This window comes from Candoia aspera, chromosome 1 (assembly GCF_035149785.1).
Source record: "Candoia aspera isolate rCanAsp1 chromosome 1, rCanAsp1.hap2, whole genome shotgun sequence".
In the NCBI taxonomy this organism is placed as follows: Eukaryota; Metazoa; Chordata; class Lepidosauria; order Squamata; family Boidae; genus Candoia; species Candoia aspera.
Window position 1 is genome coordinate 130287449 of NC_086153.1, and position 13439 is coordinate 130300887.

Here is a 13439-nt window from a genome sequence, read left to right on the forward strand (position 1 = left end):
ATTTTTTTCCATCTTCCCAGGAGAAAGGAAGGAATGTATGTGACTGCTTTTAAAGTATTAAAAATAATGGCTGCATTCTTACTGTAAAATGCACACTACATAATAGAAGGGTGCATTACATCTCAGGGTCTATGAAAGATGTTGCAGTCCCTTAACTTAGGAAGTTTACACTGCTCTCGTAGCTGATCCTCTTTTCCCCCTAGACAGATTTCCTGCCACTCAGGACAGGAATAAAACAGCACGCTCTGCACCGTCATGCTGCCTTGCAAAGCAGTCCTCACCAGAAAGATAACGGATACACGCAGAGAGAGGAGTGTTTTTAGCTGCACATGCCTCCTGGGCTGTCTTATCAACACATCTGAAGACAAGAACAGAGGACTGTTTGTATATATATATCTACAGATCTGAATGAAACATGAAAACACAACACCTGAAAATGGAGCACAGATCAAGCAGCAGCTGAGAAAAATCTGCCTGTGACAGTTTGCTTTCAGCCACGCTTGGAACACAGGAAGAAACTCTTCCGTTGGACTTGCACATGTCACTGGGGTGCTGATTGACTGCTCAAAGTGAATCTCAGGATTGTCTGAATCTTTGACGAAGTTCAGCTGGCTGATTTACAAAGGAGAAGATGAGGCTGCCTCTTTGTTTCCTCGTGAGCTTCAATCTTGTTCTAATAGCAGGCTACAATTCCTTTCGGAAAAGCCTTGAGACTCTGGGCAAGAAGCAATACCAAGTCCAGCACGGATTGTGCAGCTATACTTTCCTTCTGCCTGAGATGGACAATTGCCGGTCTTCCTCCACTACCTCATATGTTTCTAACGCCGTGCAAAGAGATGCCCCATTAGATTATGATGATTCCATACAGAGGCTTCAGCTGCTTGAAAATATCCTGGAAAACAACACTCAATGGCTAATGAAGGTAAAAACAAAAAGAGAGTATCCTTTCTACTCTGTACAGAGGCTCATGCTTAATAACACAGTAATGTGCTCTTCTTTTTATAGCTGAGGAGTTTATATTTCAGGGCAAGGTACTTTAACTTTGCTGACAACAGTTAATAAAATGGCATGTTGTCCACAGCCATAAGGAAAAAAAAAAAGCAGAGTGAGGAAGCTTATGTCCTGAACCAGAGTCATTCATCAATAATATATTTTAAAATGTTATACTTTGCTTTTTGAAGAAAGCTCTCAAAGGAGCCATTTATGAATGAGGGGCCCTTTATTTCTACTCATATTTTCAGAAGACTGTGCTGCACATGTGGGTGTTGGCACACATTCACACCCCTGAGTTATATCTAGGATCACATTTTCAGATACTCAAATCCAGCAGAATTTAGTCACAGTTAAATTAGATTAGTATTATATGCAGGTTGCAGATGGAAAACCTATTAAAAGCTGTTTCATGCACCAAAAAATCAGCAACAACTCACACTCTGCAAATGATACAAACTGAAAGCACGGTACCTATACCTGAGTACCAGTTGTAAGGAATGAAAGCCAGCTGGGTATATGTGGCTGAAAAGGAAGATATGTAACCTCTCTATGTGAGAAATTCTAAGCATTTTTGTCATAGTCACGAAGATATGAATGGGTCTTCATTGACCATGTTGTGGAATAACAGGTCTATGAACTACAGAATATCTACCAATGAAGTTTTAATTATTTTCCATGATTGACAAGTAACTTAAGTCTAGAGGAAAAAAAAGATCCATTTTCAAGGGATAATACTTGCTGAACATTGGACTATATTTTTCTTTGTAAAATAACATTGCATAGCGAGAAATGATACACGTTTTCTCAGACTGTTTTTTTATGCCAGGAAATCATAACTGGGTGAATGCAGGGAAACGTGAAGTATGCACAATAAAATAAATGTGAGAACAAGCTTCCTGTACAGAAAGAAACCTAACAAAAACATGATTAGTACTGATAACATTTAAGTTTTACAGTGAGCTTTACTTCCAGGTAAGCACAAATGTCAACCTAAATAAAAATGTGTGGTCACATGATACACCATGTGCTCTAAAAAAAAGAAAATATGTCAGATTTATTCAGAACTAGATCCCAATTAGTTAAGTGACACTCATTCCACAGGAAGTTGACTAAGAATTCTAGCTTTTACTAATTTACTATGTCCCTTTGTATGTTAAATAGGAATCTGTAGCTACTTCATACAATACTGTAAAAGCATTGTGCAACATTTAATTTAATGTATAAATGTGTCTGAATAGCTCTTACAATGTGAGTGGCAATTCATAACTGCTGTAGCCAACACGTATACAGAAACAGGTTGCTTCATGTCATGTCTGTCAAATCAGCTGACTCCTTCACATATAAAACCTGTATGACTTGAAAATATAATTGAACAGTGACACTAATATTTAATATTGTGTAATAATTAAACATTAGAGTGATTTGGAGTGTTTATCTAATAGAGCCATTCTATATATGTTTACACAGGAGAAATCCCATTGAAATGAATGAGATATATTCTGAAGCAAATATATTGATTGTACCCTAAGCTGTAGGCATTTAATGGAAATGGCATATATCAGCACCGTTTGTTTAAGAATGCAGACTAATTTACGCTATTCTTATATTTAATTTTTAAATGCTAATGTTGATTTCAAAAAGAAAATATGTTCTAACGACATAAATCCTAAAATATCTAGGTAATTCTGGATTACAGTCAACATTCTCACAGTGTAGTTCTCAGCTGAATAAAAATTGGATTAAAATTATCTGGATTAAGCATTCCATTATCTTTACTTTTTTGCTTGTAAATCTCTCTGAAATTATTTATGGGCAGTAAACTTAGCAAAGTCATGAGAACTAGAGTCCTATATTTGGAGAGCCACCTTTCCACCTTTCCATTTTTGACATTCTGTTCTCATATTTTTTAGCTTATAATTTCTTTAACATAGTCTTTCCCAACCTACTGATCTCTAGTATGTACATTTAAAATCAATACTTCTATTCCGGAAAACCTGATGAACGTAGACTTGTTTCTGCTTTTATAAATATTAGTTTCATGTTGGGAAAACAAATACTTTATACTACTGTCTACATTAAATTCTTTCTAGAATGGTTATTCTCATAATGTTGCCTGCATCATCAAACAACATTGCATTTCCCATCTTGAATCAATCATCAAAAGGAAATGTTATGTTTCTGAATGGACAGTGAACTGTCTGAATGGAAGATACTGAATTTACTGTGCTTGCATTACAATAGAAAGCTGGACAATGTCAAGGTACATCCTGGATACTAACAGAAAATTAACATTTCACAAGTTCCTAGAAAACTACAATTGGCACTGCTGTCTTTACAGTTAAAAGGAGATTACTATTATTAGTATAAATGTGTAACTACTTTTAAACTCTTGCCTAAAGATACTAATATTTCTGATATCTTATTAAAACTGAAAAACAGCTAACAATATACAGCAACATATTTCAACAAATCAGACTTTGGGAGAAAGATAAAATATATGGGGCTTCTAATCTTCTGTACCATATTGTTTCTTTTAAGCATGCACAAATCCTGAAATCTCTGTATTAGCTTCACCAATTTTGCCAGAGAACGTTAATTAACATTTTAGACTTAACTGTATCTAGATTAAAATTTAATTTTAAAATTAAATGGTATACAGTATTTAGTTCTTTCCCAACTCTAAACCCGGGGGGGGGTGTCACCCAAAATCCATTTTTCATTTTAGGGGCCGTGGTACTGCAGAGTTTGAGAACCTCTGCTGTAGACTAAATAACAAACAACTGATTAACTAATTTCTAAAGGAGTTAACCAGATAATACAATTCTATTTCCAAACTCAGTTGCAAGCTATATTAGGTTTAAGAAATAAAAGGCTAGGGAATCTTTCATATTTAATGAAAATTCTGTCAGACTGCAAGCAGGTGCCAGATCCAATTTTGCAGAAACAGCTTAACCCATTAGAAGGAGAACAGAGAGCTTCAGTGACTTTGTAGCAAATTTATTCCACTGTCAGAGTTTGGAGTTTCATCAATGGAGTTTGTTATGTTTCTAAGGATCATGAAAAAAAAACCAAGATTATGTCTAGGGATAAGAGGCATACAATGACTAATACAAAGAGACATTATAGATCAACAGGGAGAAGTTCAATAAACTTACATGAACAGAGGTTTAAAAATGAGCAAATCTTTGTGTATCCCATACGAACACTGTAATATGAATATTTGGACAAGCTTTAGAGAATGTCACTCTTTCCTCAGTGTTTACGCAGGGAACATACTGATTCTTACTTTGAAGGCCCATTTTATTACTGGCCATTTACATGACATGTAACTCTTAATCAACCCTATTGTTAAATGTTGCCCACAGTTCGACCTAGCAGGAATCATTTTCTTTCAGTATTTCTCCAATATCTGTTTATTAAAATCATCTAATTTAATGAGAGCCAGTTTGGTCTAGCGGTTAAGGTGCTGGGCTAGAAACCAGGAGTCTGAGAGTTCTAGTCCTGCCTTAGGCATGAAAGCTGGCTGGGTGACCTTGGGCCAGTCACTTTCTCTCAGCCCAACTCGGTGCAATGTAGACTAGCCTCCTCGTGGTGCACCCTGGGCAACGTGACTTGTCACGGCTAAATAATCTACACATCTGGCTGCTGGACCTCACAAGGATTTCCCAGCAAGAAAAAGCAGCACGAACACTGAACTGCTATGCCATATGATTTAAAAAAAAAAAATCTAATTTAACCGTAAGTTCATTTTTATTGCTGTTGTTATATTCTCTACTAAACACTAGTGATATAGGGCATGTAATTCCTTGGGTATTGCAAAACTGTCCATTGTAGATGTGTGTAGTTTCAAATTTAATAAGGGAGTTGTTAGGTAAGATTTAGAAGCTCGCAGTATATAGGATCTGCTTGTCTTAGTAATGAAGGCTATATATATATAGGGGATTGTTATAATATTTGCTGATGATGCAAAAGCAATGAAACCTGCAGAAGGGCTATCTTATATTTTATTCTTCTGTAGTTTCAGGGAGGTAGAATAACATTTTGAAGATCTCTCACATAGATTAAACCTACTCAAATTCTATGTTGTACCCTCCTGATTGAGCAGGCTAGCATTTTATTTATCAAATGAATGGTTTAATTTCAAATGTTAGTCAGATATTTAACCCATTCACTGTTAGATTAAAATAGTAACAAAGTATATGGAAACTTTTCATACTGCCTATCTCCACTGCTGATTTTACAAATGCTAACTTGCCTTGTATCTGATGTCTGTATATTCAGTGAACCAGCCACTTAATCATGCAGGGTTCTGGATCACTCACAGGTTTTCACACAGGTACTTCAATACCTAGTTTTCCTCACTGCAAATTTCTATACTAAATGTATGGATATTGGCAGATAGGACTAGAAGCAGCTAAGATATCAGGGATTCAGTTTAGTTAGCACTTAAACGTAGATACAACCTCTGATCATTACTGCTGTTAATGGATCAACAGAACAGAATTCTGCTGACTTGTAGTAGATTCCAGAAGTTTTAAAGTTCACTTTCTCTCCACAATAAACACATTTGACCTGGCAGTAGTCCTAGGAACTTGAGAGCTATACCAGTTTGTATTTATAATTATTCTGCCAACTACAATAAAGTATTTGTAAGAATGTTCAAAAGATCTTTCTCACAGAGAAACAGCATCTAAGGAAACATGCTATTGAACATAAGCAATAGAGACTGTAGGATCTGCTTTAACTTTCACTCATAGCTTGTACATGAAGAATAATAGGTATGTGCTGTTTAAAAAGTGCCTGGGGTGAGATTAATTGTTGGATTATCAAGATTAGCATTCTGGGAGGTCAACACATACATCAAAAAACACAGGCTGAAAAACTGCTAGCTTGTTACCTCAGTAATACTGTTGGGAAGCAATTGCATGGAACTGCACATGCAACCCTCTTTCTTGGGTTAGGTGGCAATTTTGTCTAGATGTCTGTCAAAAGTTCAATAGCATATGTGTTTCTTTCTTGAGGGCTCCTGAATCCTAAAGCCTTGTTCTGATTTAGGATTTTTTTCCGTTGAATGGTAGTTGAATTTACTGCAAAGTGGCCTTCAGGTCACTAGACAATGAACCTGCCAGGACAAGAGAAGGTAGGGCCAAAGCAGAATTTCCTTCCTGTCCTTTAGGTAACCTCCCCTTCAGCTGCAAGATTTGTGTTATTTTCACTGTTACTGCTTAGAAAATACATGATGATGCTATCCATTCAATTGTGTCCAGAACTAAAAAACCTATACAACTAGAAAACTTACAATTCTATGTAGGGACATCTCTCAAGAGATACCACAGTATCACCTAACAGAGTGGAACTTCTGCCATTTTGGGCCTGGTGCATTTCCTTCCAACATCCTTGGAAGTTATCTGATATAGCTTTGACATGGCTGGGTATCTAGAGATGAGAACTCTGCTAGGCTGCTATCTAGAAGGCAGATGGGATTTGTTGACAAACCTAGATGTGGAAGTGCAGCTATCTGCCTTGCTGGCTTCATTCCTAACACCAGTGTTCAATAGCAGATGACAAGGATGAATTAGGCCCTCACCGACTGATCCTTGCATGTCATTTTGGCTGATGTCAGAATTGGAGGAAAAGTGATGATAGGGCTTCCATTGATATGCTCTCCTGTCCTGAAACTAGCTGCATTGGCCTGTGTTTTGCATCTACAAACAGGTTTATCACTGGTGTTCTTCACTTCTCTGCAATCTGCTGGAATACTTTTGGATATAGTTTCCATTGCCCCTGAAACAAATTCTGTTGGCTCACCAGTCCACTGTGACACTTTATGAATTCTGCAACTATTGTTCGCAGATTTCTGCAGAGGTCTCAACTGAGTTGCTTCCCACTGTAACTTCTTGGCCCTCAAACAGTCAAGACCCAGAATACTGTTCTGAGCACCAACCAGTTGATGGAGTAAGTTGGCTTGACCACTAGCCCTGGACTAGTTCCTCAGGCAAGCTTCTCAGATCAACAGGCTAGAGCTAATCATGACCCACACCCTGGTTGGCCCTCTGACAGAAACAGTTTAACTGGACTCAGCCACCAATTGGAAGACTGGACCATTTCCTGAAGGTAGGTTCTAGTGGCAATTTGAATCTAGGAGAGCAGAAGACACATTGTCAGCTTTTGGAATATATGTATGCCCATGAACCAAATCTATAGAAGCAATCATCATTTCCTGCAAGCATGCCAGCTTCATAATGGTTGAACAAGTGATTTGAGGGCCACTTTTATTACCCTCTGAATTTTAATGCATGTTATTTATTATTTAGAATCATTTATACAGTGAGATGGGCGGCTTATAAATTTAATAAATAATAAATAAAATGCTTTGCAAAACAAAGTCAGTTTTTTCTTTCTTGTGTTTATTAGGACATGTATAAGAAGTATTCAGTATAAATCTGTGATCTTCCAGGCCATTCTGATCTGGGTGCTGGATCTGGTATTGTCTCTGGATTGGTAGATCATCCAGGTATGCATAGACATGCATATCCTGAGTCCTCAGATTGTCTATTAATTGGGTAAACAACCTAGAGTTTAATACCAGAACAATGTGAAGGGCTCTGAACTGAAATTGATTGCTATTATAAAAGATACTGAAGAAACTCTATAAGAATATGCAGGTATGTTTCTGCCATGGTCTACCTATACAACTAGGTAGTACGTGGCACAAAATTGCTCCACTGTTGCTTTTAGTCTCCATTCTGAAAGTTCTGTTTGATAAGCCTGCTGAAGGGTCTGAGATTCAGAATAGCTCTTTAGTCCCTACTCTTTTTGGGAATGATTAAAGAATGGAGAACACTCCTGAGAAAAGTTCTCCAGTAAGTACACTGTCTATGATTCCTATTACAATTAGTGTGTGATTGCTTGCTTAAGTCTTGCTGTTTAGAATGGTGAGGGAAAAACCTGTCCCCTGGTTTCGTTTGGAAATTCCAGGCATATGCAAATCTCAATTACCTGTCTGTATGAGGAAACTGTTTCCCAGGTGTGCCAAAGTTTCTTCAAGTGGCCATCTACTTGAATGGTTGGAATGCCATGCCAATGAGAGTCTCCCTTGTCCTTTTCTCCTTCAGCTCAGTTTGGGAATGGTGGTCTTGAGGGCTGACTTGGCCCAGTGACATCTACAGTGTCTGATTCCTAAACAAAAAGAGGAGGGAATACTGTTTCACCTCCAAAAGGAGGTTGAGGGCTACTTCATGGTCCTGAACTCATCTTTCTTATATGTCATTAGCAAGCCGTTCTTCTTGTACTTGTTTTCTATCAGCACTCAGGGCTGGTACCTCACTGAATAGTTAACCTCCTAGGAAAGGTTTAGATATAAACTAAGCTTTGGACTTGTGATCTACTTTCTGATGTTTGTGCCACAATCCCTGACAGACTGCTGTGCCAGATAACATGAATCTGGCTGAGAATTGGATGGTATCCATGAATGAGACAGCCGTGAGCTGACTCACCAGTTTTTTCAGCCTTTCTCTTATGTACCTTGCCTTCTTGGAATGACTGGAAGGTGGGTAGTGCATCTGTATCATTGAAGCTTTTTCCATAATTGAAGCACTTGTTGCTGTCCTGATTACTAGGGATGCTGTGTTGTATCAATATCTTTGTTAGCTCTTGGCTATCCTTTTACCTTGGTCTGTGATGAATGATTCTCTTCTTTTGGCATTATGCTCATGGAAGATGGTGCTACAATATCTTCTGTTCATTCCTCCTCCAACTGGGGGAATCACCTAGTATTGCCTCTGTTTCCTTAGTGGATGTAGCTGGCATGCACATGATTATGCATAACCCTTTTTAAAGGAGCATCTTATCAACTCTGGAAACTGGAACTTACAGGCTGCTGCTGCATTTCTTTAGAAAGCAGAGCCAAGGGTGAAAGGGTTTTCTCCTGAGGGCAGCAAATTTTTGTCTTGGCCATTACTTCTTGTTAGTAGAAGAGTTAAATAAATACTATCTTATTGGTTCACTTGATTCAGTGACCAAGAATGGCCAGTTGGAAGCTCTGCCATATTATTTTACTGGATAGATGGCAGAAATAAACTCTCTAGATAATTTATGAATGACCACTCTAAAATGAGGTTATGTGACTTTGCAGTATAGAAGACCCTTTGCTCCTAGAATTGCTGTCAGAAGGTATCATCAGATTAGCATCCTTATCACACATAGTATCAGAAAATATTTTGCCAAGGACAGGCAGGTATTAAGTTGTGAGAAATTCAGCATAGTGGTAGAACACATGCCTCATCCACACTTTGCTACATTTTAAACCCTCAGATTTCCATCTAAAGGATCTAGGATCTTGGAAAGCCACTGCAAATCTAAGCAGACATTACTATGCTTAATGAACCATTGGTCTACCTTACCCAGTACATTCATCTGTATTCAGAATGGCATGCTTTTTTCTATAAGATCTGAAGATTTAAATGTTGCTTGTCCCTTTCAAAATATGAATAAAAAACTAGAACCATGTGATTCTCTTCCATAGTTTGTAAAATGATTTTACTAAATTCCAGAGGGGTAGCTATGTTTGCTCCTTGCAGCAAAAAGGCCAGACTTGTGGCACTCTGAAAAACAAGCATAAGCGCTATGGCAGCAGCATTCATGGATTACAACCTACTTGTTTAGATAAAGCTAATACCATATTTTTAATGGCCTTCTAGAGGCTGGTGAAATTCTAGCTTTTCCCAAAGGACTTCAAGGGCTGGCTGTGGAGCCACAGATATTTATAAATTTGCTATTTGAGCTTTGAGAATTTAACATGATATAATTTATAGTTATTTTAATACCTGTAAAATTGCTCAGAGCCAAGGACTGAGGTGAATGAATGAATGAATGTACATACATACATACATACTCTGTTCAATCATGTCTGATTCTTGGAGACTGCCTGGACAAGTCCCTGTAGTTTTCTTGGCAAGGTTTTTCAGAAGTAGTTTGCCACTGCCTGCTTCCCAGGGCTGAGAGGGAGTGACTGGCCCAAGGTCACCCAGCTGGCTTTGTGCCCAAGGTGGGACTAGAACTCATGGTCTCCCAGTTTCTAGCCTGGTGCCTTAATCACTACATCAAACTGGCTCTCATATATGGCACTAGTTGGTATTAAAGAGTAATAGTAAACAGTAGAGTCAGAAGGAAATGAAATACAGAAGGTGTAGCCCACACTGTAGAAAAGTACCATTAATAAACATTTTTGTTATGGCTTGCAGTAGGATTTGTTAAATTTAATTTAGTGGAATAGAAATGTTAAATAGATGATGTGTACAGTATAAGAGGTTTGTTTTTTTTAAGAAAAGGTGTGCAGACAGAATATTTTTATTTAAAACACTGGTCCCTTACCGAAAGTAATTTTGGAATATGCTTATTTTATATTCTATGGTTTGGAAACTGATGTAAATCAAGCAGAGTCAAAAAAGCACAGAGCCTTTCAAATCCTTTAATATTGTAATTAATATATACATCATATATATGATACAGTTATTACAGCTGTTACTGTAACTCTTAACAGAAACTGTAGACCTTTTTAAGACATAGACACTACAAGCTAGTTTATTTTGTGTTGAGCTCTATGCTAACAAAGATAAGTTAACCTGAAAGCAACCCAGTCTAATTTATTTTATTCAAATGAATCATTACCTGATGAATTACAAGGAGAAGAGATGCAGGAAGCACTGGGAATGGAAGGTATTAGCCAAGAGAGGATGGGAATTGGTATGTAAATGATGGAGCAAGAACAGAGTGAGGTGGGTATAGGGAGGCACCATTTGAACTTTTTCTCACTATTAATCCTTGGTAAAATTTAATTCCTATGGTACTGATGTCTTGCCAGGATAGCAATATGTTTTCCTCTTTGGCTAATAAAATGTAGCATCACTATTGGTGGTGGTGAGAATCTTTTGAAGATGCTGATTAGCTAATAAATAGCCAATGGCAAATATTTATCACCCTCTTAAGGGTGGGATGACCAGATATATTTACATATACTATATCTTATATTAATGAACCATGCTATGCCAACTCTATTACTTATCATATTGTGTAAGTAGCTAATAACTAACAGGTTGCATAATAGGCATGAGGGAAGATACTGCATATCTAATTTTCAGTCTTAGATTGTTTGGGCAGTAAATCTAATCCAGCATATAGGTTATGTTTCAAGGCATCAGCCTCTGTCTTTGCAACATTCAACAAGCAGCTTTATTGAAAGCATTATTTGTCTTCTGATAGATCTTAAAGTCTATCAGGAAGGAAGGAAGGAAGGAAGGAAACTGGACATGCAAAGAATCCAGCTGGATGCAATCCTAAGCATATGTTTACTTGGAGCTAAGTCCCACTTGAAACAGTGGATCTATTCCTGCATAAACTTTGGGAAAGATCAGGTTTAGCCCTTTCATTCTTTGGTGTTTTATTTGGGTCCTATGCTGGAAATTCCTTCAGAGAGAGTGGAAGGAGACACTTAGGAAACACTTAGGAAAAATATATATATAAATATAAAAAAAAATTATATTCTGAAGTAAACCAAATGATTCTTTTCTTAGCCTGTTCAAGTGTTTGATGGACTAAATTCAAGACACTAACAAAACAGAAGGGCAGGTACACTTAGTTCAAGAAAGCTGCTCCGACTGTGTCTTGCATAAAAGCTTCATATTTGAAAACAGATGGATATCCTTAGCAGAAACCACTGTAGACAGAGATATTTCTCATTAGCTCACGTGGAACCTTGTCATGCCATTAGGAACGGTTTACAACTGTCCGGAACAGGAGCTTAGCAGTTTCTGAAGTGTTGTGCATGGGCAACAAGCTGGGATATTCTTTCAAAATATATTATTTTTCAGATAAATTTCCTTCAAAGTGCTATTTTATTTTTGTTGGGTCTGGCGACTAGCAGAAAGATACTCTTTGGAAACTAAGACTTAAGCAGTGTGCTTGCAAAATCAAAAATACCAGTTTTATTGCTCTGTAAAAACTAGAAACAAAGCCAAATTCAGTTGCTTTCAACACTAGAATGTAAGGCTCTTCAGAGTTAAGACCTGGAAGATATATATGATTTCTGAAGGCAATTTATACCTTCAGATACCTAGATATATGAGGTATAAGGCTTGCACTCCCAGTTAGACGTTAGAGCTTGTATACAAAGCTGCCATGCATGAGCTAAAAGCTTCTCTGCATACTCATGGTTGTGAGATTTTTTGGCCAGTTTCTGCTGAGCTGCCACCACCCATGTTCCCACAAAGCCACTCCAGAGGGCCAGGGGATTTTCTAGAAAATGTTTCCCACAGATTATACACTGTAATATTATAATGTTGTAATAATATAATAGTCTTCCATTGCTATTAAACAATCCAAGTGAACAAACTGCCAGTTCAGAAATGTAATCCAAATCATTATGACAAGCTGTATTTTAAAAGGAATTAAGAGGACTTAAACTGAATTACTATAACAGAATTTTCATGATAGAATACCCATACATTCTTATATACATCTTACAACTGACGCAAGTTTATCTCAGATTTCCAAAATGCTTGAATTACAGGATATATATATTTTTTTGCAGTTTCATATAGCTATTATTTGAATTGCATTTTTTTCTTGTCTTTTTTGTATTAAAGCAAAAACCAAAACAAAATGCTGAGGTGAAAGAGAGAAACTTTCATTAAATTAAAAGACTTACAGATAACTAAACAAGGTCTGTACAAGTCATGATTCTCTGTGAACCTTCTAAGACATGAACCAGGTGCTACAAACATAGTCTGTTTCATAAGCTGTATTAGTCTGCTTAATAATATGCGAATATGTCTTATGATTAAACAAACAAATCAGAAATAGTCTTTGACTTGTTTTCTATCAATGTAACAGAAGTAAATGGCTAAAGACAGACCAGAAGGCAGTAACTAACGGGTAGGTTGGGCTACCTCGGTGGAGCTACCAGTAACTGAATACAAGCTGATGGGAAAACAAATATAGCAAAGAGCATATTACTTCTTATTCTGAACTCTATCCCAGCAACACCACCTGGTAGTGTTAATGAAGAGGAAACAAAAGGTATAATGGAAAGAAAAAAGAAAGAAACCAGTGAAGAGTCAAGGGAAAACTGAAATAAGTGAAGAGAGGGGATGGTGCATGGGCAAACAAGAGACAGCGGCAGGGCAACCTGTAGAATAGGGAAGAAATGTGACATGGGAACAAGAACAACAAGAAGAGTGACTGAGGGGGGTAAGGTCTGAAGAAAGAAGGAATGACCAGTTGGAGTCCTTCTGTCATGAGCACTGATGGTGAGCAGGAGGGGGTCCCTATCCAGGGGGGAAAAAGCATGCATAGTAGTGAGGAGTTGAGCAGTCATTCAAAGAGACACAGAACAGACCCACCTTGACTTTTGGGGTTTATCTGAGTTTTTCCCACACTTCTTCAGTTTG

General features: G+C 37.5%; 2 protein-coding genes across 2 annotated transcripts in view; one reads left to right on the forward strand and one right to left on the reverse strand.

Moving 5' to 3' along the window:
- Positions 1-13439, reverse strand: part of MCPH1 (microcephalin 1) — a 107664-nt gene that overhangs the window by 35449 nt on the left and 58776 nt on the right. The gene's annotated exons all lie outside the window — the stretch shown is intronic.
- The window catches only part of ANGPT2 (angiopoietin 2), a 44131-nt gene continuing 31011 nt past the window's right edge, over positions 320-13439 (forward strand). Inside the window, exon 1 of the mRNA XM_063313797.1 lies at positions 320-922. Within this exon, the coding sequence (XP_063169867.1) occupies positions 632-922 (291 nt within the window). The 5' untranslated portion in view covers positions 320-631. The remainder of the gene's footprint in view (positions 923-13439) is intronic.